This window comes from Branchiostoma floridae, chromosome 15 (genome assembly GCF_000003815.2).
Source record: "Branchiostoma floridae strain S238N-H82 chromosome 15, Bfl_VNyyK, whole genome shotgun sequence".
Lineage (NCBI taxonomy): Eukaryota > Metazoa > Chordata > Leptocardii > Amphioxiformes > Branchiostomatidae > Branchiostoma > Branchiostoma floridae.
In genome coordinates this window covers 6,376,399-6,401,162 of record NC_049993.1, presented here as the reverse complement: position 1 = coordinate 6,401,162, position 24,764 = coordinate 6,376,399, and the positions used below count along the sequence as shown (strand labels likewise).

Here is a 24,764-nt window from a genome sequence, read left to right as displayed (position 1 = left end):
GTCCGTGGTATGGCTACTTTAAGGCAGTTGTATTTCAATATTTGATACGAGTCCATATCCAAACCATACAGATTGTGTAAATCTTCATTAGTAATAAATGTTCCATCGTCATACAGCAAGTCATTCAGATAAATAATGCCGGCATCAATCCAGAGTTTGTAACATAATGTGTCATCCTCTACTATAATAAATCTATTATTCCATAGTACCTGTGAACAAATTTGTCTGTGTGTCTCTGGTTCGTAATTAGTTACTTCCTCCCATGCAGTTATAACATCTTTATAAAACATTGACAGGTGAGAAGTGTCTAACAACTTTGTAGAATAATTACACTGGAATATGAGGAAACCTCCCCATTTTTTAAACAAGTATTCTTTTTCCTTACGAGTATCTGTTACGATTCTTTTTACCCACATCGCCTTTAAGGCTTTATTCATTAAATTAAAATCTATCATGACTTTAATGTAGTGCTGATCGTCAGAAATACAATCCTGAGAGTAGCGCATGTCATGTAAATGCATTTTTTGTGTCGTCATGACGTGAAAACGTCATCGTAACCGGCCATTGGACATGCATTCTTTGCTACGAAAATTTTCATTTTGAAGAGAGTAAAAAGGAACGTTACCGCCGCATGGTTGCACGTCGCAGTAGTGCCAGTTGGTGCAGTTCGCATCAAAGCCGCTAGGGACTTCGTAAAAGCACCACGGAAAGACGTCTCCATCCGGGTTCCTGCAGTAGTTGCTGTCCAGATCCGCCTGTGGGAAGGCCGAACTGCTGAAGCCGCAATCCTCCACATCCGGGCTATCCCAGTAGAGGCAGCTCGCTCCAGACCACGTGACAGTCAGTGAACCTCGGTACGAGACGCCAGTTCCTTCCAGGCAATCTGTAAAAAGTTCAGTTGCCAGTCTTTTAGTATATAGACTATTGGATTGATGGCATTAAGGCCCCCTTTCCACTAGACGGCGATCGCGCTGCGCTCTCACTGCGACCTAAATAGGATATGTGTACCCTTCGCTTTCACACTTGGTATATCATACAAAACGTACAAGTGTGATTGAGAAGACAACAAAACACACAAAGTGTAAACAAATTCGTTTCTTTTCTATAGAATTCGTTGAGCGATCTGTCAAAAACTAGGTCGCAGAGAGAGCGCGGCGAGAGCGCCGTCCAAGTGGAAAGGGGGTATAAGAGATGTGCATATGGACATTGATAGATCATTTGACATACCCTTTGACAGAATATAAACAAAACGCACTAAACGAGCAATGTATATCTTGCCTGGGCGTCTAAGTGTGAGTGTGAGTGAGACTGTGTTCCCCGGTGCGCGTGTCTTGAGTTGACACAGGTACTAGCGCGGTCTTAGTATTTGCATTTCTAGCGTTTTTTTAGTAAAAAAACGCCTAGAAACGTTAGTTGTGAACATTTTGTGTTATCTGTAGTGTTTCCTACATTATTGCGTTTTATAAGCAAGTCTAAAAAGTACTGATTAACTGTCAGATGCACTGGATAACGTTGATGGCATGCATGTACAACAAACGCGTGCCGCAACTTAGCGTGTAACAATCCGTTCTAGTGGACGACATAAGTTATGCATTTGAAACAATGCTGTCTTTGATTTTATTTGATCATCCAAAAGCATTGCTCTATTTCTGAGAAGGGTTATTAGGCTAACTGTGTAACCACCCTGAGGGACAAAACCGGTTCCTGTCAGAAACTATTACAACGATTTATCGTAGTTTTCAGATATGAATAAAAGAGTTGTCACCAATAACGAGAAAACTGGGAGAAAAACGCTTTACGATACAGTGTTTCTATTCTTTTGGTCTAGATATAACAAAAATCTACTTTGAAATGAATCGCCGGTTTCTCCCGTCTAATAATCACGCTCATACAATATGATGTTACCAATTCTGTTATTTTGTTCTTTTAACTATAGCTAGTGACAATCTAGACTTGTAGATTGGTTAAACGTTTCTTTGGTAGATTCTTTCTACTGCTGTCTTTTTCAAGCCTGTCCTTTTCAAATTAGTAGGTCCCAAGAAATCTAGCTAGTTAGGCTTTCCGTATACCCAGTGTTTGTTCACTGGCACCTGTAGCTTGAATTTGCCTTTTGTCTTCTACCAAAATAAGTTCCAACCTACAGGCAAGTTCTTTATAGCTTTATGTATACAGAATCAAAGGTGAAATGAAATAGGTAACGAAATACCATTCGTTCCTTCATACACCATGGTGCCATACTTGCAGCCGCATCTAGTGTACGAAATGTACATGTCTACGTGTTAAAAAATCTTGGACCAGAGCATTATTTGCAAATCAATCCCTTTGTCATACATTATAATCACAGCCTTCTCAAATAATAGTCCACACGATATTCACTGATGAAATCTTACGGAGATGAAAGAGACAATTAAAAGAGCTCTTACCGCTTTGTGCGTCCGAAGACGATGAAGTGTACACTCCACATATTGACGGCGTTCATCTAACCTGAGTTCTAAACTGTCCCACCTTTTATAAATAACGCGTTACCCGACATACCGCGTTTTGGGGTGGAAGTGAGACACGGGATAGATCACTTGTGCTACGGGGAAGTCAGGATTAAGTGCTCCAAATCATATGAAATGTAAGAATAGGACCGGTCTGGGTAACAGAAAAATTTTACCTTTAGCAGCATGACATGTCAGTGCACATAGCTGCTTACTGACTGCAACTTATTTTCTGTAAATTATGTACAAAGATTTTCCCCGCGAAATCAAATACTGTAAATGCAGAAATGTTCGCGGTGGATTAAAGTTCGCGGTTTTCGCGGTGACCACTTCTCCGCGAACTTAAAACCACCGCGAACATTTTTCTATTATGGTATTAGACTGCAGTCTATGGTGTTACCGCGAACTTAAAACCATCGCGAAAAGTCATTTTTCCGCTACCGCGAAATTAAATCCCCGCGAAAATAAATGCATTTACAGTATGCATCACGCGTGGACAGGTTGCTGTGCATGTGCAGAGCGCATGTTAGAATTTGTTCCACCTGATTTCTGAGAAGGACTCCTGTCGCCATTGCCTCAAGACATTCTTCTTAGATTATGGCGACAAAACAAAAAGCACTTTTAATGAGGCAATTTTAAGGTGGCTTCTATAAACGTTTGATTATTTGAAAAAATGTTCGGGAATGTGTATACATAGATTTTCTACTTTTATACATGAATATCTATATCCACGCAAACACACACACATTCACATGAAAAAAGAGACGATGCACACACACACACACAGACAAACACACACGCGGTCACACAAACACACACATAGACAAACGCACAGACACACACACACACACACACAGACACACACACAGACAAACACACAAACAAACACACACACGGACACACACACACACACACAAACACACAAACAAACACACACGCGGACACACACACACACGCGCGCGCATATAAACAAACGCACAGACACACAAACACAGACAAACATACGAACAGACAGGGACACACACATAGACAAACACACACAGATACACACAGATACACAACTTCAAACACAGCATACAATTTTCGCTTTATCTGAAATGTATCGTGACGAACAAATAACTGACAGACCTTTACTGGACGTCACTGTCACCAGTGTAGCCATCAGTACAGGGCCGAGAACCATGCGCGCCATATCCTGTAGACTCCCCGTCTAGCTGGGCTCACCTTCATCCCAAGAAAATGCTGGAATCACAAGTTATCGAGCCTGAAATATTTTCGAATATAATCTAGACACCGTGTTTTTCAGGGGATGGAAATGTGGACAAAATTCGCCGTGCCACACTATCTCTGTGCAACTACTTCCAGTATTCAAAAGTATTTCATTAATTTTGCAGTTAACTTCACAAGAAGAGACTGTCTGATCATGACAAGCTGGTCAATAGGCCCTGTCGGACTTTATTTGACCATATAACACATGTACTCTCGAGAAAACTAAATGAAAAAGACATCTGACTACAATTCATGTACTTTTTGTTTCATCCCGACAATAGCCTGATGTAGACAATAACCCCACCCCCTTATACACATACACACGCTTATACCCCCATCATAACTGATTTCACAAGTCTGGTCACATACGTCATACGATCACAAACAGAGTATTTCTCAGATACCCATGGATTGGTATTAAAATCGCCAGCTGTCTTTTGACGGAAAATACTTTTCGTACGTCGACCTCCAACGAATGTGCCCTCGCCATACGAATTCCTCAGTTGTCAATGAAACATAAAGACGACATGGCGCTTAGCCGTTTTGTTGCTCTTCAGGTTGATTGTACGTAAGCATTGATCGTCTGTACTGGGCCGTATTTTATCCGGGCTGACACCTTTGTTGTGACCGGATTGTGCTAGATGACTCCCGCGGGTGAGCTGTCCTCATCAATTCACCTCTGCTCATCAACAAGCGAGGATCACACGCGAACATGTTTTGTATCATCGCGAACCCGCCATAGAGAATTATAACAGACATACATCTCTGTTTAAATTCCAACAGTGCAAAGAATATCGGCGATATGTTTCTCTGCATCATGATGCATTCTACATCGATATCATGCTAGGTGTTTTGACATCTACGTTTAAAGATGCAAAATCCATTCCACTGTCTTGAATTATTTGGTGACGATTTGAGGACGAATCCGCTGATAACAATTAGCAAATAAAGAAACTGAAATCTGAAGCAATTACTACGCCGAGTATCCCTATCATGGTGATTATTTATGTTCTGGCATTGTGCTCTTTGGAATTTCTTCAGTCTAAAGTAACCAGGATCACAACATACTGCATAAAAGATGTTTCTATTATACAACAATAACATGCAGCTGTTATATGTACTTATGTACCCAAGGCTAATGGTTCATATATCAACATCAATCAATCCATACCCTTTGTCTTCAAACCTAAGGAATACCAGGGTACTATGTTAGATGTTTTCCATTGACAGGAATCGTTTAGCTAAGGACGGACGTGTATTGTTAAATGTAGTCCTCCATCTATACTATTATCTAGTCATCTCCAACGAAAGATGTGAGGTCGCCAGTTTGGACGAACTGATTTCGTATAGATCTCATCACAACGTACAGTTACAGACATGATGATAAAGGCGATAGGTCAGATTTAGGGCTGGGTACCGGTACAGAAAATTCAGGTCCAGGTCCGGTTCAGGTCCAGAGGATTAGGTCCAGGTCCGGACCTGAACCTGGACCTGATGCAGTATGACTGATACCAATGGTCCATTTCACTACAAAGAAATCTGTTTGGTGGAGTATTAGACTTACACTGGGGTTTTAAAGTCCTACAACGCTAACTGTACCTGTACGATTGGCTATAAAACTTGGTAGAAATTACTATAAACTCTACTCTACTTCACTCTTGTTATTTTCTTCCACCTGCAAGCGCCAAAACGTGTGAATGCCTGATAAAATAATCTGTTAATTTTCTAATCGGTCCAACATCCGGTCCACCTAATTTTTTCAGGTCCGGTTTTTCTGGACCGGTCCAATGAGGAAAACTGGTTTTGTACCGGTACGCTGTACCGATACCCAGCCCTAGTCAGATTACAAAGCCTTATAGATGGATAGAAACCCTACACACCGACAAGGACATAAAAATCTTAGCAAACTGAAACCTTATTCTAAGTACATACTCCGGGAATAGTAATATTTGAACATATACATTACCTGTATTGTGAATGTCTTCCGTTTCAGTATTCTATGTATTCTGTCTTATCTACTTCACTTAGTGATACAGCTTTTCTCACAAAATTGGAAAGTAACGATTTCCGAACATGCCAATTAAACAACAGATCGATCAGACGGCTTTGCTGTTTAACACGATCTCTGATGGATACAAACAGTGATGTGTACAGGAATCATCACTATTGTTTGCTTGACAGTGAAAAATGCATGATCATATTTCACAATTACACATTCATGAATTATGTCACTGACCTAAGATAACGGATAACGGATGTTATCTGAAACTTTTGACCGTTTCCAAAATCATAACCAGTTGCTTGAGTAACTGCTTTGGGCGTACCTTATTTTACCTGAACGTCTGAAATTCATCGACGTATGATTTATGATAGTTGTGCCTAGCTGAACTGTGCCTAAGTTGTATGTTATATACCGTAATGATTTCAGAAGGCACAGGCTGTGGTTTCATCTACGAACAACGTATAATTTTTCTCACCTGCATTAAGGAGATGTCCTGGAGGTTGTGACTCGAGTTGGAAGGGGAGTTGCTGTGATGCGATGTGCATATTGGTTGGACTGTTTGATCAGAGTTTTAGTTTGCATTAAGCCGCCTGACAAAAGGCACGCAAGGTTTCACACCACCACTCGTGACGCCACAATGAGCACGCAATCTTACAATCACCTCATAGATATGTGACAGTTGGATTTTCCAGATGCGTTAAAGTGTAAACATTTCATTTGACGTAGAATGGAATGCTAATGAGGAGAACGAGAAGTGAACTAACAAAACCCACATCCCTCTTACCCCCCCCCCACACACACATATACGTGAACATTCTCGCTCTCTTTCTCTCTTCAACTTTAACAATATGAAACATTGCTTCTTCGCTACGCTTATTTACAGGCGACATCTAGCGATTAAGCCGTGGACGACAAGTGATGACACTAACTGCAGTAATGCCTGTTGTGAAGGACACATCTTGTGGTTTTATTCGGAACCACAGATGGTCGTTTTGCAAACTGTCTTTCCTTAGCAAACAATGTAATCTAGGGGTATCCTAAAATTATTAGTGTCCGTAATCATTTGAATATTTGTTCATATTTTTGTCCAAGGAAGTTTCAATCGTCTCTGAAACATGTGACTCCCATGTCTATAGAAATCACAAATATGGCCTCAGGAATTAAGGCTGTGAGGACCAGTGAATTATTCCAGGGCGGTCCTGTTTGTTCATTTTCTAAGGACTCTACACTGCCCCACTTGTCCCCTTTTTTTATGACACCAAAGAAGGTGTCTGAAATGACAGCAATTACAGATAATTCCTACAACCAGCAGTTGTTTACAACCAAACTCCACACAAACAAAACTGTCTTCTTCATAAATTTCCTGTTTTGATCTGACAGCCGAAGAGAAGTCTACGTCTATGTCGCCCTTGAGAAATGCCCACATTATGCATTCATGACACAGCGCACACAAAGGTACTAGTAGATTAGCGCCCGACCTCGCCTGAAGCCATCAAACCACTTTTGTTCACAGCGTCGCTCTGTTTGAATCCGGAGCGCCAAGCGTCACCATGATCGCGCCTTACCTGAGAAGTTCTGCGGTGGTTCTCGTTCTTCTTACTGCTTATTTCCACACGGCATTGTCGGTTCAAGTCACCGTCGGTAAGTTAGTCTTGTCGCTACTTGCATGTCGTGCCTTAATGTGTTCTTCAGACTGGAAACTTTGAAGATTTGCCAGGGTTAAGTGAGGTCAATGAATTATATAACCAGAAATACAAGTCCTCAGGTTTGTATTTGAGAAGGTGAAAAGAATACGTGTAAATGTATGATGCAGACGATTCGGTTACGCTTGAAATCGTCAACAAAAGGACATAACAAGCTAAATAATATCGTTAACGTTATTGTTAGTGAATACTCTGTGCTCTCTGGTGAATACTATGTGGATATATTCGCAGCGAACAGAGTTTTAGAAAACCAATCAAATCACAAGTAATGACGCCTGTTAAAATGTGCTGTTATCAAGGCTTATAGTGAAATGTACAATGTTTTGGTCTCTTGATACGAATCTTTGGAAGAGTGCCCACAATCATTTCGAATTCTCAGCGTATGTGGCATTTAGACGAGAACTAACGTTAGTAGTATGGTTAAAATGTTAATCTTTGCGTTGTTTGTTTGTTTCGTTGTATGATATGGGATGCCACAAGTGTAAGAATGCAAGTAGTTAGCCAAATCTACAAAAGATTCTGGAAGCAAACCAGTAACTTTTAGCTGTTGAAACTTGTAAATAGACATATGCCTACGAGTCACCGGAACAACTACAGAGACAACATTTTGTTTTCACATTTTCATGGTTCATTACCCTTGGGGTTAAAGGTACAGGTGTGTCACACTAATACATGACAAGCTGAGAGACATCGTTCGTTTGTTCGGAATGAAAATGACAGTCTTTATACGAATGGAGGCTCTTTATGGTATCTTCTTGGCCATCTTCGCCAAGAAAATTAACAACAGAAACTAACACGTATATGTATAAAGGCGTCTACAGCGCATTGACTTTAGCAAGGCATTTGATACCGTGTCTCACGAACATCTGCTGAGCAAACTTGAGCATTTCTGGCCTCCAGTCAGTCTTGGCTCAGGGCCTTCCTTTAATACGGAGAGAACTCAAAGAGTTGTCTTTAACGGTGGAACATCTTAAGCCGTCAAGGTCACCTCTTTCTGCTCTACATTAACGACCTCTCCAATTCGTAGATTCACATCACATATTCGACTATTTGCTGATGATTGTTTGATTTATCGAACCAGCAGCAAGCCTTTTGGCGCTCAAGGCCTGCAGTCTGACCTCGATGCGTTAACAGAATGGCAAAATTGTTGGCCTGTGTTCAATCCCTCTAAACGTCACACCTTCCATTTCCGACTCGTAAAAGCGCCCCATCATAACTCCGTATTTCCCTCTGCGGAGAAGCCCTCACTCCTATCTCGGAGTACAACTGTCCGACGATTTGCTGTGGGACGTTGTACACCCATATCAACCACGCCACTAGAAAGCCTGGCAAGGTCATTCGGTGCAACTTGACCCACTGTCCATCTAGGACACTTGTGTAGGGGAGGATAAGATGAGACGTACACTCTCTGGTTGCCTGGTCAGAACTGAGATGTGGACAGACTGAGGTCTGTCCCTTTATTGAACCCTTATCAGAAACATGTGGGGTGGCCCTGTCATAGGGCCACCAGTGGTCATCTTCCTGTTATCTTCCTGTTATCTCACATTGCGATATCCATATGTGCTTCTAAGACTTGCTAGAAATTTGGAATATAGTGCCATCGTCTGGGTCCCGTACACCAACAAAGGGATACAGGGGGCAGAGGCCGCCCGAGTGACCCTTAACGACTTCTGTCTGTCTAGTAGCGTGACTCAAATGCTCAAAGACCTACAGTGCCCCCAACCCTCCTCCCAAAGGAGGAGAAAAGCCTTTTCCTATAAACTTGTAAGTAATATTATTAATACTAGAGTTCCACGAACACATACCTTTGCCAAATAAACCAGGTTTGTTATGTAGAATGATGTCTGTAGACAAATGCGTTACTCATTTCATTTTCTTTATAATTAAATGCTTGGAGTTGGTTTATAAAATTTCGGCATTTATTATGCAAATTAGATCCCAATTTACAATTAATTGATATCAAATTGTATCAAGCATTACTTAAGCTATCAGCATACCAAAAATCATGATGATCCTTTGATCCATTCTTGACTTATTCTCTTTCAAAGTCTTTAAATACACCTCTTACTCTCTTCCCTCTTTCTCAGTTACATATGTGACAACTTTTATGAAAGTACTATAATGGAATGCAGTGGATTTATGAACTTTTCCTAATCAATTATGCAAATTAGCTGTTAACTTGCATAATAAGTATCACATTATATAAGTCTTCATTTAGGCTATCTACATGCCGAAAATCATGACGATCCGTCAACACGTTAATATTTTCTCATTAATTATGCAAATGAGATCATCATTTGCATGATAAATATGTATTGACATTTCTCTCTTTCTCAGCTACATATGTGACAAGTTTTAAAGCCCTATCATGGAATGTAGTGAATTTATAAAATATCCTCATTAATTATGCAAATTAGCTGTTGATTTGCATAATTGTTATCTCATTATGTAGGTCTTCACTTACGCTACCTACATACAAAAAAACATGATGATCCGTCAACATGTTCATATTTTCTCATTAATTATGCAAATGAGGTCATCATTTGCATAATTGATATCTGTCGACATTTCTCTCCTTCCCAGCTACATATGTGACAAGTTTGAAAGTCCTATCATGGAATGTAGTGGATTTATAATTTTTCCTCATTAATTATGCAAATTAGCTGCTGATTTGCATAATTAGTATACCATTATGTAAGTCATCACTCATTCTATCTACATACCAAAAATCATGACGATCCGTCAACACGTTGTAGAGTTATTCTCATCCAAAGTTTGAAAGGAAACCGGCGCCTGCAGTTCTAAAAAAACCGCTAGGGGGCCCAAACTCACAGCACTTACTCTCTGCCTCGAGGGCTATCTACCACTCAAGAATCATGATCACAGCATGTCCAGAACACGAGATATCAAAAATTGAGGTTCTGCTGCAGTACCTTAGCAAGCCGCTAGGGGGCCCATTATCGAACTTGACCTTCGTTTTCCCGACCCCTACCCACCTACCAAATATTATCGGGATCCATCCAAGACTTCTTGAGTTATGCTGTTAACAGACACACAGACACACACACAGACAGACTCACAAGCCCAAAACATAACCTTTAGCCATTCTGGCAAAGGTAATAAACACAAACCTGCGCCATCACTTTAAATACCAGACCATACATGCTCGCACGGACACCTATAATTTTTTTTTTCCTGTAACTATTCCAGAGTGGAATGCCCTGCCTGGCACTATGGTGATTGCTGCCACCGTTGAGTCCTTCCGTGCCTAGGCGCCTGCCCGCCCTAACCTGGGACCTCACGCCCCTCACCCTACGTTGTCCCTGGGGGTAACCGCTATGTACATATATATGTAGAGTGATATATAGTAGGCCAAATTGCAAGCTTGGGCATAGAGTAATGCTATGTTAAACTGCATGTGTTTCCTAATGATACATTACACGCTGAAACAGATAGGCCCATCTATTCAGAACGAAAATGACAGTCTTTAAATTTGTTTGAAAGTAAGATCTTATCATATCTCCCTGGCCTAATAAGGGCAAAGGAAATAGTTTTACAACAGTAACCCAACACTCTTTAAGAAAAAGGAACATACTACTGCAGTATTGGTAGGGCATGCTTATAGATAATGTTTTAAAGTAGGCCAAATTGCAGGGTCGGACATAGAGTAATGGTAGGTCAAACTGTATGTGATTTTTAATTATACGTTACACGCTGAAACAGATAGGCCCATCTGTTCGGAATTTAAATGACAGTCTTTATTTGAATGTGTAGATCCTCATTACATCACCCTGGCCTTAAGCCCCCTTTACAAATCAAGAATTTAGCTCGGCCGAGTTGTCAGCGAGCTCTAAAGTACGAGGAGGTATGACCCTGATGCCGACGAATAAACTCTGCCATTTGTTCGTAGGCATCAGGGTCATGCCTCCTCGTAATTTAGAGCTCGCTGACAACTCGGCCGAGCTAAATTCTTGATTTGTAAAGGGGGCTTAAGGACAGAGGAAATGATTTTACAACTGTTACAGTAACCCAACACTCTATAAGAAACAGTAAGTGAGTAACACAGTACTGCAGTGTTGTAGGGCTATGCCAAGCTTGTATGTAGAATGGGCTTCTTCTAGTAAAATGTAAAAAAAAAAAACGTTTGCAACATGTACACATGTGAAAATGGAAAAACAGATCACTTTTGAAATACTACATGTAGGCTAATGTGGATCCAGATGTCTCACTGATACCCCCTTTCCACTAGGACTAGCGACCTAAAACTTGACAGATCGCTCAACGAATTGTATAGAAAAGAAACAAATCTTTTCTAGTGGAAAGGGGCCTGAGGGATGACTGTGGTGCGATAGAGGTCGGTTACTGACCTGCGGAATGAGTCCACTCTACTATACATGTAGGCTAGTGGCTACACTGACTTTCTGTCCCTGACCTTCAAAATCTGGCTTCCTGCTTTTCTCGTCTTAAAGTAGATAACAAGGTTACTAACGTAAACCCTCCTTGCTAAAAGTTGACAAGATAACGCTAATCTCATTCTATCATTGAAGATTCATCTCTTTCCGCGGAGGTAACTTTATTACCGGTTATCACGTTATCTTCAACAAACGGTAAAACCCTGCTCTAAGATGCGGCGCGCTATCGTTTGATCTTTGATGTAATTAGGACAACCACAGATCGCTTTGCCAAAAAGACCATTAGCGTGGCTAATGTTCTCACAATACACGGCGACCCTGAAACGGCTCCATGGAGAATATCATGATGAATATTTGATATGTATCTCGGTGATAATGACTTTATTTTCCTGGATTTTAGGGCAGTGAAGTTGTAATTACTTGTAATGACTCATCTCCCTGGGGATTTTAGATGGAAAGTTTGCGTGTGTTTTCTGACAAGAAAATCAGAAATCAGAGTTACGATGTCCTCCAAAACAATGCCCTGATATCACGATCTTTTATTCTGCTTGTCTCCAGTATACATACATAAAAATAATATATCCGTGAAATATCAAAATACCGTAGATAGACCAGCATAGGATCTGTATCGTGATCTATATGGCAAAGATATATCAAGCTATTTCCTCTGTATTCTGTTTTCACGTCTGTTAACATTTATCGGTAACGTTTATTCTGTTGATTGTATACGGTACAGGTATCAAGACCTGGTGATAGTCTCCGGCTAGATGGGTAGCCCTTGCTATATTTCTTACAGCCAAATAAATCAAATAAAATTAAACATTTGCCCTTAAAATACTACTGCCGATCTCATAGCACGATCTATTCATTAAACATAGATTATTATCCATTCATTAAACAAGATGTCAAAACATGTAAACACGACACGTAATAATTCACTTTTTAATTGTTTGTTGATCTTTTTGTTGTGTTCCTTGCCCAGGTGTGGTTTACACGGCGGGGAACAAAGAGGCGTACAGCGGAACGGTTCGGCAGGTGTTACAGTACGTCAACGCTTCTGACGACTATGGAACCGGTGACGTCACCCTCAGCATTGTCGAACAGGAGGCGAACTGCTCTAGCGAGAACGCAATATACAAGGGTAGGGACAAAGAAAGTTAAATTCCACTCCTTACATATCATCAAATCTTATTTGTTGGTGTAGAGCAGCTTCATAAACATAACCTGGTTTCAAGACGACAAAATGTCTTGTCGCGAGAGATTTTTGGTCGTCACTTGTGCATTTGTCAGGATAACTGACCCTCTCCTTGTGTATTTTATATCTATATAGCTGTAATAACCGCCTTTCGGCGTAACACACCAGCTTCGTAAGCACGCGGTGCGACAGCAGCTGGTAATATTACGCTGAACGACCCGTCACACCTTACTTTTGAACATCTGCAAGTGTTCTTTAAAACTATCCAGCGAAGATGTCCCTACTTGTTGAGTCTAATTCGTCACCTTAAGGACACGTGACTGTATCAAGGGGTGAATAGATCCTGGGAATTTTTGCATTTCAATGAACAGTTCTGTTATGTTATAACGCCTTACCCTGACTCGTGTATATCCGTCTTTGTGCTTCAGTGATCAACTCGTTCCGACAACAGGACATCTGTAACATCGTGGTCATCAACAACGACAGGAAGTCTGATGAGGGAAGCGCGCCCTGCTCCTTCCACAATGATAACGACACGTCTTTACTGGCACTGTTTGTCTCAAGACCATCGGTAGTACAAATCCACATCTCTTACATTACATGGATATTTCACATCATGACCACGATACATGTATTGTCGTGATTTCTTATCGACACAATCGTCCAGGAGGAGATTCTCAGAAGAGACCTAGAAATGTGGTTTTGTAGCACACCTGTACATGATTATTCCACTATCATAGAATGGTATCGTGATGTCTTTCGATTATTGTAAGGTCTGTTTGTTCTATGGCTTATGTGGGATACTATGCTTTTATGGCTCTTTATGCAAACTTATACGATTATGCCCGAAATTAAGAATAAGAAAGCTTTTGGGCTTGGAAGTAACATCGACTATCATAATTCCACCAGGAGTCATAATACCGCCACCTCAAAAAACGTTAGTACAGAGGTCTTCCCAAGATTGCCTTGAACACCGAATGCAAATATCCTAAATGTAATACAATTCAGATATTTAGGTGTTGAAGACAATCATGAGAAGGCCTCTATAACAAAATTTTTTGAGGTGGCGGTATAATGGCACCTGGTGGAATTATGCGAATGCATGTTACATCGTACAATGTTAGATAGATGTTGCCCTCTAGCAGATTTTTCAAATTTGCAGGTGTGTTCTTTTGCTGGAGACTGTAATTTCACGAACAACACCACGCACTGTACACAATATCTACCTGACATACGTCAGTATCATAACGATAAAAGAGATAATGATCTATTGTCATAGATACAGTGGTGGACAGAGTCCAGAAAGTTCTATAAAGGCCTACGTCACATTTCCAAACCGGGGCCCGGCCTGGCTGTTTGTGGAAACGAAAAATGTATACGCAAAGATATACAAAAATAGTGTCCACGACTACTATCTTTACATGTTGTGTAGTTTTGTGTCTTTCATATCATACTGTTCGTTCCCGAAAGCTGTCCGGTCTGGCCCCGGTTTGAAAATGTCACGTAGCCCTAAAGAGGCTATCATCCTCGCTGCAGAAATAGTGCAACTGAACGCTACACTGTGCCTAGGCCTGAGTTGATAATTCCGTGTTTTACAGAGATCCGGCGTGCTTCGTAACTCAGGTCCAGGAGTGATGAACCTTTACCCGGAACCGATCGACCTGAGTAAGATGGTGATCGACACCGTGCAGAAGTACCGCTGGACGTCTGCCTTCGTGCTGTACGATAAGTTCGCTGGTACGTCTCTCTACAGTTGCACCGTTCTCGCGCCAACTTCTTTTTATCTTATAAGGCCACGCTAACTTTTATGGATGACATTCACGCACGCATTGATTTTCGCCTGTTCTCCAAAAAAATCTGTGGCCACATGTCACTCAATAGCATTCCTGTTCAATCAGAATTTTATGCATTCCAGAGGATCTGTGCTCCATGGCAAGGGCACACATGGTCAGGGCATGGCGCCCTTATTTCCTCTTTAAACAAGACTGGTAACATGGTTGAAATGGAGACAATTGTCTCTTACAGTCTTACTGGAGGTGAACATAAGAGAAACCTGGCCTGTGAAAGAATGGACTGGATATTTAGTCCTGTGGTTTAGCAGTATTTCTATTTTATGCTGGATTTTTATTTTTCGCCCTCGCGCATTAGTCTTGGGGTTTCCAGAGGATGTCATCTATTTAGATAAAGTCAGTGTGGCCTAAGCTATTGAAACAAGCAAATTGCCATTTGCCAATGTATTCGAGAACTATTTGTGGCTTTTGGTGAACCAAGGGAACCAAGTTAAATGAAACTCAAGTAAGATCAGTTTCAATGGCATTTGACAGGGAGTTTGGCGTACGACGGTTATTCAGCACCAAGGACAGGCCATGACAACGAGCTTATGAATGCTGAATATAGCTATTTGAATGCGACGAAACGGCCCTACGGGATTCCTTTGAACAACAGAAAACCTGTCAAAACATTTTCAGCTTTTAGAAAATGTTTTGACAGCTTTTCATATAAACGAAAAGGGTCATTGGATCTTGAAATTCCTGCCAAGAACCAATTTTGACAATTTGTTCCTGTCAACAATAATTTTTTGGTCCTATGTTTTTGGCAGTTTTTTTTGGCCGATTCAAAGTTATCAATGTGTTTCTGTCAACAATATACCGTATGACTCAATACACCGTATGACTCTACTACTTCTGTCAAAAATACGATTCGACAGGATGTCCCTCCTCTTAATTTCAACTTTAAACCATTCTCAAAATACTTTCTGTGTAGTATCTAAATACAGCTCACCCAAACAAGCTGTTGATTCTTCTCCAGACTCCTACAGGACCCTCGAGCAGTTTCTGAACTGGGCCGCAGACAGAGACTGGCTCCTGAGGGTCAAGGAGATCCCCCTCCTGTCCAGGTCAGAGGTCAACAGGCGCGAGCTGAGGGAACTTCTCGTCCAGATCAGGATGTCACGTGAGGTTCACGTGATTCTCATGACCAACTCCGACATCATCGTTACTGTTCTGGAAAAGGTTGATATGTTGTGTTTAATTATTTCAGCCCAAGGGAGATGAGTGTTGTTTTTTTCGTGCGCGCGCGTGCTGTGTGTGTGTGTGTGTCTGTCGGTCTGCATATTTCTGTGATTCTTACTATGTACAAAGCTGCATCATATTCAGTGCTGCCCTTTCTGTCCATGGGACTAAAATGTCACTGAAAGTATAGGTAAGATGGTGAAGTTTGCCATCTCTGAATGCCTTGTCACTTGGAGGTGAACAAATCTGTTGATTATGTATTTTATCTTCGAAAACCATACGGGCAATCCGTGTAATAGCATTTTGATTCATGTATCACCTACTCCAGCAACTAGCTTTAAACGTATGGATCTCTTGTTCCATCTTTAGGCAGTCCACATGCAGATGCTGAATTATCAGTACCAGTGGGTGATAACAAGTCTGGTAAGTTCAAACTTCGTGTTCAGCACACTTTGTTTTCACTCAAAGTCAAACTTCTTGACAACACAACTAGTTACAGTGGCTGAACATAAAAGAACTTTCCCACTGGGTAAGGTACGTGTATATTTTCAAAAATCGCCAGTCCTCTAATATCTCATTGTATTACCTTGTCTCCTTTGTCAATCATTTCAGATATATAGAAGAAAACATTGCACGAAAACAAAACATTTTATCTAACGTTTAGTCACTACATCAAATGGGTTGATCATGGGTTTACAGAGAAATATGTGTACATATCTTAATATGTGTGTACTCTTATATTATATTTTTGTCTTGTGTATGTAATTTTGTTCCGTTGAATGAAGATTGAATTTAAAAAAAAATGTTTTCTGTATTGTGAACAGAACGGTCCGTTGGGGACAGTTCCTCTGGAGGACTACGAGTACAGCGGAGCGCGGATGACTTTCTTCCACCCAAACTTCGAGCTGGGAGACGACGTAAGCCACAAACAACAGTCAACTATCGCATTTGTCCATTCTTTTTAACGTTAAACAAAACATGTGTGGCAACGACTTTTTAACAGGACCGTTCAAAGTCAGGTTATAAGACCACTCCAAGGCAATCAACTAAGAAATTGGAAATAGATATACAAGATAATGAGATGGCATTAAACAAGGCTGGTAGGTTATAAAGTTACACAGGAGGGAAACAATTGTTGTCGAGAGAATTCCATAGTTTGGCAATCGGGGAAAGTGTTCCTGTAGAAGGACTTTTACTTGTAAGTAGAAATAGAGTTAAGTATCAGATCTGAAAACTCAATTTGATACTCCACACAAGAAAATAAATACCCACTGTACATCTACAGAATAGTAGAACATTTGAGTTTGAGTTTTAAAAGTTTTTTTTTTTGTTTTTACCTTCCCCTAGACCCGTTTGTTTGAGAGGTTTGTGAACGACGCTGTACTGACTGTTGTGAATGCTGCTGCTGACATGGTGGAGGACACTGGTGGGACTGATCAGTGTCTGCTACACTCCTATGCCACTAAGGTATGTACGTTATGAGCTGCACTACCGGTGTTGCTATTGTTGTCCACATATTACAAATAGATAACCTCCATCACGCCGTCCTACGGGGGTTCTAGTTCTAGTTCTAGTTCGTAATCCGCAAACTTCCCATAGGAATATCACGCGGATGGAGGAGGCGCAGCGGCTGGACTCCGTATGCGATGACAGCAACCTGTTCTTGAAAGTGTCCAGTGAGGGGCTGTCGACAATGTGGGCGGAGAGGCTGTTCCATTCAGGAATTGTCCTGGCGTAGTAGGCATACTTTGCTGTGTCACACCTGCATCGTAGAGTTCGGTATTTATGTGAGTGGTTGGCTCTGGTGCTCATGTGTGCTGGTGTGAGGCGAGTAGGCGGGATGGCCACAAGACCGTTGGTAATCTTGTACATCATTACAAGTCGTGCGTTATGACGTCGCGACTGGAGTGACGGCCATTTCAGGTCCTGTAGGAGGGCAGTAACACTAACATCAGACCTGCGGTGGTTACTCGTCACGAACCGTGCCGCTCTCCTGTTGACCATTTCAAGTGCGTACGAGTATAGTAGTGGGTACGAGAATAGTAGAAAAGAAATTGACCAGGGGAGTCAGTCCACGAAAAGGTTAATGTTCTCCCTATAACGTTAACAGCCAGCGTAGGCAGTCTGGTAGAGACTAAATGAGAGAAGTATTAACATCGTTTTACTGAGAACACAAGTTCATTTTACAGTCACAGTTGACTGAATTGATATTGTGATATCACAATAAATCACGACCACACAAATAGCGTAATGGATCAATATCTAAATCAGGCAAAGAGAAACACTGTATTGAATAGGTAAACATATGGAAGAGAGAGTTTTTGTTTATTAACAGAAGAATCCACACTTTTAGGTGGAGTTTGAAGGGTATAGCGGAACAGTGGCTTTTAATAAAGACGGTATCAGAGATAACCTGCAGATGGATCTGCTGGAGAACAAGGGGAGAGAACTGAAGAAGGTAAGGTTGAAAGATGATAACCACATGTACATTAAGGACAAGGGAGGGTCATCAACATTTATTGGCCAATGTTATTCTGGAAATTCATTGCCTGTTTTGTTCTGTCAATCGTTGTGTCTACCATTGAAGATATTCGTTATCATTATTAAATTCAGGAAATCCGAAACCCATTTTCACACACATGTGTGCGAACATAAATACACAAACATACACACATCAATATTATGCACATACCCCTACATACACGTATAAACACAAGCACACACACACATATTGTACACACACCTACACACAAATACACACAGATGCACACACGCACACATAAACAAGAGAGTTTGTCTTTAATTTTCCATAACCTGTTCTGTCCATCCCCGTACACAGGTGGGCACGTGGAGCTCGTGGCACGGCACCAACCTGACCTCCACCTTCAACACCAGCTTCCTCACCAATCCCGTCCTGGGGGGCAAGAAGCTCAAGATCATCACCAAACCGGTGGGCGCTACTGGTGGTCTTCTATACAAATGATAGAAAGGCACATGTGATGTGTTTTTGTCCATGTCAATAGTGCATAGTTAATCTCCTGCGGTAGCATAAGATAGCATCAAAAGCTGGCAAAGGAGTGAAGCCGGCCCGGGAGTGTGTTTGGCTCCCCCCCGTGTCCGTGATGATCTTATGCTAACGTACGATCTGCTTGGAGATGGTACTGTTATATCATCAAACAGATGAGTATAAAAGAGTATATTGACAAGCAATATAACGTAAAGGCCAAATCAATGATATTGGATTCAATATGACATAACAGCACTTTTGCCTACAAAGGTGATAAATAATGTCAATGGCGTTGCATAGTCGTCAACTATTGTAACTTACTCCGACAATCATTTACATCTTTATCCACCATACAACATCCTGAAAACAACCAATACCTTTCCAGAGACACCCTTATGTCCAAGTGAAGAAGAACGCCGACGCCTTTGAGCTGGAGGGAGAGGAGCGGTTTGAGGGGTACCTGATGGACCTGATCCGCAAGATGGCGCTTCACCTGAACTTCACCTACAGCCTGGAGATCCTGGAGGACGCGCACGTGGGGGAGAAACAGCCGGACGGGTCCTGGGACGGGATGATCGGCCTGTTGTTCAACTACGAGGTGAGAGGAACCTGACATCTACTTGTAGAGACTTAGACTGATACAGTTAGTTCTCTAGTTTTGCGTGGGATCACGTGGCACAGCGGCAGCGTGTTTGGCTCAGGGCCAAGAGGTCTCGAGTTCGAATCCTGCCGTGCCGCCATGCAAGTTAATTGTCTCAGTAACAAGATGAAAAGTAGGGCTTCGGACACGTATCACTGAAATTCCAATTGTACTTTTAACACAACATGTAAAACCCTGTTAGCAACGACTAGACAGTCATCATCCTTCTGAACAAACGGTTGAAATATTTCCTTTTTTTTACATTTTGGCCGCAGGTTGATGTCGTATTGGACGCGGTATCCACTCGCTCCTTCCGCCTGGAAGCCGTGGACTTCACGGAGCCGATCGAGATGTCCGGGTACTACCTCATCATGAAGCGGCCCAGCAAGGCCATCCCCGGCATCTTCCAGTTCCTCGCGCCCTTCAGCACGACCGTGTGGATCGTCATCGGCTGCGCCTGCCTCCTCGTGGCCATCCTGTCCACCATCATCAGCTACCTGGACCCGTACGAGTGGCACCAGCTGGGCAAGCGAGGAGAAGTCAAGCCGGATGAAGGAGGGAACTGGGACTTCCTCAACAGCATGTGGTCCGCCTGGGGCGCGTTTGTAGGCGGCGGGGCCGAGTACCTTCCCTGCTCGTACGCCGGGAGGGTTCTCTCCAGCACGTGGTGGTTCGTGATCCTGGTGGTGATCTCCTCCTACACCGCCAACCTGGCCGCCTTCCTGACCCAGACGCGCCTGGAGGAGACCGTGAGTTCGCTAGAAGAGCTGGCGAGCAGCAAGTTCGACTACGGAGCTCTGGCGCGGAACACAATCGTGCAGTTTCTACAGACGGCCACCGACGAGCCGTACAAGACGATCGGGAACTACCTGAAGCAGAACAAGGAGGAGGTTCTTCTGAGCACGCGGGACGAGCTGCTGGATAAAGCCGCATGGGAAAAGTTTGTGTACATCGCTGACGCTGAGAACGCGTTCATCGTGAAGGACGAGAGATGCGAGCTTATCACAGTGGGAGAGAAGTAAGGAGGATATAGCATTGGTCTTGATTTGTGACGGTGCCCGTACTGTGGTGAATGTTTACTGTTGAGTACTATGATATCCTATGTAAACTAAAAGTGGTCAATTATAGGTCGTCTCAAATGCTCCCATGGTTATATATGGATATCTTGTGTCCCGATTTTCTCCCACAACTAGGCGTTGCTGATCAGCACCATGTCTGTCCTTGGTGCTGAATTATGTATCAATACCACTGACGCATTCATGAGTACCACTCACTGTACCTGTTCTTGACACTGAATCATGTAACGTTATCAGTACCACGCCCTTCCTGTCCTTGGTACTGAATCATGTACAAGTACTACATACTGTGACTGTCTTTGGTACTGAATCATGTATCAGTACCACACACTTTGCATGTCCTCAGTACTGAATCAAATATCAGTTCTACGTACTTCAAGTCCTTGGAACTAAATAGGGGTGGGTACCTGTGCAGAAAATGCAGGTACAGGTGCGGTCCAGGTAACCTGATTGTCTGTGAAATAGGCAAAAATAAGATGCGTAATCTGTTCATTTTCAGAAAAATCTGTCCAAGGTCCTGTCCACATTTCTATCAGGGTTTTTTTTCGGACCGGTCCAACAAGAAAAACGGGTTTGTACCAGTACACCGTACCCACCCACAGTACTGAATCATGTAACAGTACCACTACACTGTCCTCAGTCAAAGATAGTTCATCAGTAGTATTTTTAACATTTTGTTCACAGATTTTTCCTGTCCCCACTGGCGCTGATGCTGCCCCGCGGGTCTCCTTACACCAAGGAGTTCAACCGGCTGATCTTAGAGTTCCGAGAAAACGGCTTCATGGACATCCTGCACAACCGCTGGTTCAGGTGGGCAGGAACTGTCATGTTTAAGATGCTCCTCTTATTCCTTCTGTGAATTTTGAGGCATTCGTATCTTGGTATACATGCTAAATACAAGAAACATTTTTGGGGTCTAGTTAGGTCCAACAAGTTTTTGGGTCCATGTGGATTCATGCTGAAAATCGCAAGGAAATAAACGACTCGACAAAATACTGTTGTCCATTTTGTTTCAAAAATTCTACCTTTCAGACCGTTACTCATATCAAAACTCACCCATTCCTTTGTAACAGATGTACGGGGTGGCAGCTATCTCTAACGATGTAGCCTTTGGGACACAAATTTGTGTGAGACACTACAGCAAGTCAACTTGTTCTACAGATTAGTCAATTGGTAGTGATATGTGTCTAACTCCCATACTCCTCGTAAGTGCCGAGTGCTGAGCAGAAGGTTGTTCTTTAAGTTGTTGGTATGACATGACCTGGCCACAGTGGGAACTGAACCTACAACCTCCCTGGCAGAAATTGAGCACTCTACCATTGAGCCAATGCACCGGCATTACTGTCCTTTAATAATAATCTTTATTGCAAATTCATGCCCGAGGGCTAATTGCATACAGGGTAAGGTAGTAGTGGTATACATAAACATACTTAACAAAGAAGGGAAATGATAATCATAGATAAATAAAAAGGGAATAACGTCTAAACTAAATGATTATTACCATGCATATTGGTATGTAGCAGACTTGATTCTTGTATCCATTTATATGAATTCCAGTACTTGCCTTGCAGGGCTCGAGGCAAGTGTGACTCCCGCTTCTCCAAGACCGACCAATCCGTGCTCGGCTTGGAGAGCTTCGCCGGACTGTTCTACTTCATGCTGATGGGGATCGCGCTGACGATGCTGGTCCTGGCGGCGGAGAAGGTCTGGTTCATGCGGCAGGACAGCAAGGACGAGAAGAGAAGCAACCTGGAACTCGCGGACCTAGGTGGGGCTAAGGATGGGGAACTGGACGCTCTTCGTGCATAGAATAGCGCCACTTAGTGGAACATTTTGACGATACAAGAGAGGCTTTTGTGTGCAGTTGGACATTTCATTCAATTTGACTAATCTTAAAGTGGATATTTGCATCACAATTTTGTAATTTACTACAGTGTGTTTTATAGGCAACTTGCCAAAGGGGTGGGGTGGGGATGGGGTGGTATGTGTGTATGCCCTCTGGGTTGGAACAAGACCACAGAGCCTTATGCTCTGTATGTACATCCAGAAAACATTGTACAATATTGTCGTTTAATGTTTAGCCATATAGTGAGCGTTAAAGCTTTTTATATTGATCATGAAATGCATAGTTATGTGATCTGTGAATTAGAATAGCTGGGAGGATAACATTGATATCCAATGGTGCTTGCTATCAATATAAATGTTAGGGCAATTTGTGAAATGACTGTTGCAGCGAAAGTAAGGATTTCACCAGGGTCCGTCCTTTGTAATACTAGCATAGATAGTATGTGTGTATGTGTGTGTGTGTGTGTGTGTGTGTGTGTGTGTGTGTGTGTGTGTGTGTGTGTGTGTGTGTGTGTGTATGTGTGTGTGTGTGTGTGTGTGTGTGTGTGTATGTGAGTGTGTGTGTGTGTGTGTGTGTGTGTGTGTGTGTGTGTGTATGCGTGCGTGCGTGCGTGTGTGTGCATAGATATTATGTGATGATTATAATCTATGCCAACAAGTGTCCTTTTTTTAAAAACTGGCATGATTTGCAATAACATAACTCAGGTTTAACGTTAAGTAGACTCAGGTATAGTCAGTGTAGATATAATTCAGAGGTTGTAACGTTATCTGGTAAACAATGTTTTTGCGCGAAGTAAGTGATTTGTACTGACAAGGGGTGGAAGGCTGTCAAACAATTATATACTAGTATACCTGTAATGCTAGCAGTGAAATAAAGGTTTTGAATGTTTAAGTAGTGTGCTTCAAATCTGTTATGTTATGTTTGGTTGCCTGAACAGAATGGAAACATTACCGTCGACACTGAGAACATAAAAAGTACAGAAATAAGTCTCGTCTTTTAATCAGGAAGTTGTAGGTTATGAATGTGATAATGAGCAAAACATAGTCCAAGCCTAGCCCAGAGACTTTCAATTCAATATTTTATTGTATTGTATCGGCTTACACAGGACAGATTATTTCAAGTGCAAATATTTATTTTTTACTTTATCAGATAGTTTTTGTTCCCAATACATAGAAAAGTATGGCCATGGGTCTTAGTGTTTGATTGGGACTTTTTTGCGTTTTGCCATATTGATTGTGGCACATTCCGGATCGATCGTTCGACCGATTGATTGGTTGATGTAACATAGCTTCAGGATATATGTGATTGGGTCACATAGAAACACTTACATGTAGCCCGGCCCACGAGTGACCTAGTTAGTTAGACCTAGATACAGAGGAGAGCTTCAGTCCTGGAGAGTCAAGGATAAAGAAGGGTCCAGTCCTGTGTTAGCTGTAGTCTATCGTTGACTAAAAGAGTTAAAAGCACATTTCAAGACTCCGCCTCCTCACACGTGGTGTCGTCAGAAGTGGAGGTTAGATCCGGCCTGATGAGGAAAAGGTGAGAGCAGTCAAGTGTTTCCACTGAGTTTCCTGAGACGAAGAGTGATGTGCGAACATTCCTGGGTTTAACAGGATACTACTGGCGGTAGTGTTCGCCACACACTACTAGTATACAACAGACAATGCGTTCTGGGTCGCGTTTTCTGAAATTATAAACGTCCATAATGCTCTCCATGACAGTGTAACAAACCTTCAACTCGTCGAATGGCTCCCCAGACGCTAAACTTACTAGATAAAAGCGGATAATGCCCAAATATATCTTTAACCAACTCATTATAGACAAAACGTTATGTGTACGTGAATATAGGCGGCGCTTCAACTAGTTTGACATGGGATTCACCCTCGCTCTCAAAATGTACCATTATTATCTCAGTTCGTGATTTGGAAAGTCTTAAAGATCGTTCTAAATATATGCGAAGACGTGTTGGCCTTTTTAGAAGACTGTTCATTAATTGAAAGCTGTCTGTTTTGTTTATTTTGCCATTTTACAAGTCTGGACTACATACCCTATCAGAGCCCGATCTGCAGTACCGCTCCCGGCCGCGGTCGGAAAAGTGACCGTCAAATTGCCAAATTTCG

At 42.0% G+C, this 24,764-nt stretch overlaps 2 protein-coding genes across 2 annotated transcripts; one reads left to right on the top strand and one right to left on the bottom strand.

Annotated features, from left to right (window-relative positions):
• Positions 1-195: 195 nt before the first annotated feature.
• Positions 196-3,702, bottom strand: LOC118432250 (plasminogen-like). Its single transcript, XM_035843779.1, has 3 exons — positions 3,612-3,702; positions 626-883; positions 196-209 (listed from the first exon to the last, which is right to left on the bottom strand). The coding sequence occupies exons 1-3, from the start codon at positions 3,673-3,675 to the stop codon at positions 196-198; spliced, it is 336 nt and encodes a 111-aa protein (XP_035699672.1). The 5' UTR covers positions 3,676-3,702.
• A 3,547-nt stretch (positions 3,703-7,249) lies between these two features.
• Positions 7,250-23,153, top strand: LOC118432472 (glutamate receptor ionotropic, kainate 2-like). The gene is made up of 14 exons (XM_035844056.1): positions 7,250-7,395; positions 12,852-13,010; positions 13,493-13,635; positions 14,663-14,801; positions 15,873-16,075; positions 16,445-16,498; positions 16,900-16,992; positions 17,423-17,542; positions 18,429-18,533; positions 18,915-19,025; positions 19,468-19,680; positions 19,998-20,740; positions 21,483-21,608; positions 22,370-23,153. The coding sequence occupies exons 1-14, from the start codon at positions 7,305-7,307 to the stop codon at positions 22,605-22,607; spliced, it is 2,538 nt and encodes an 845-aa protein (XP_035699949.1). The 5' UTR covers positions 7,250-7,304; the 3' UTR covers positions 22,608-23,153.
• The last annotated feature ends 1,611 nt before the right edge of the window (positions 23,154-24,764 follow it).

Bases quoted from the DNA above. Each gene is read 5' to 3' on its own strand.
- LOC118432250 (XM_035843779.1), bottom strand. From the start codon at position 3,675: ATGGCGCGCATGGTTCTCGGCCCTGTACTGATGGCTACACTGGTGACA. The intron at 884-3,611 runs GTCTGTCAGTTA...AACTTTTTACAG, and splicing joins GACAGTGACGTCCAGTAAAG to ATTGCCTGGAAGGAACTGGC.
- LOC118432472 (XM_035844056.1), top strand. From the start codon at position 7,305: ATGATCGCGCCTTACCTGAGAAGTTCTGCGGTGGTTCTCGTTCTTCTT. The intron at 13,011-13,492 runs GTAGGGACAAAG...TTTGTGCTTCAG, and splicing joins CGAGAACGCAATATACAAGG to TGATCAACTCGTTCCGACAA. The intron at 19,681-19,997 runs GTGAGAGGAACC...TTTTGGCCGCAG, and splicing joins GCCTGTTGTTCAACTACGAG to GTTGATGTCGTATTGGACGC.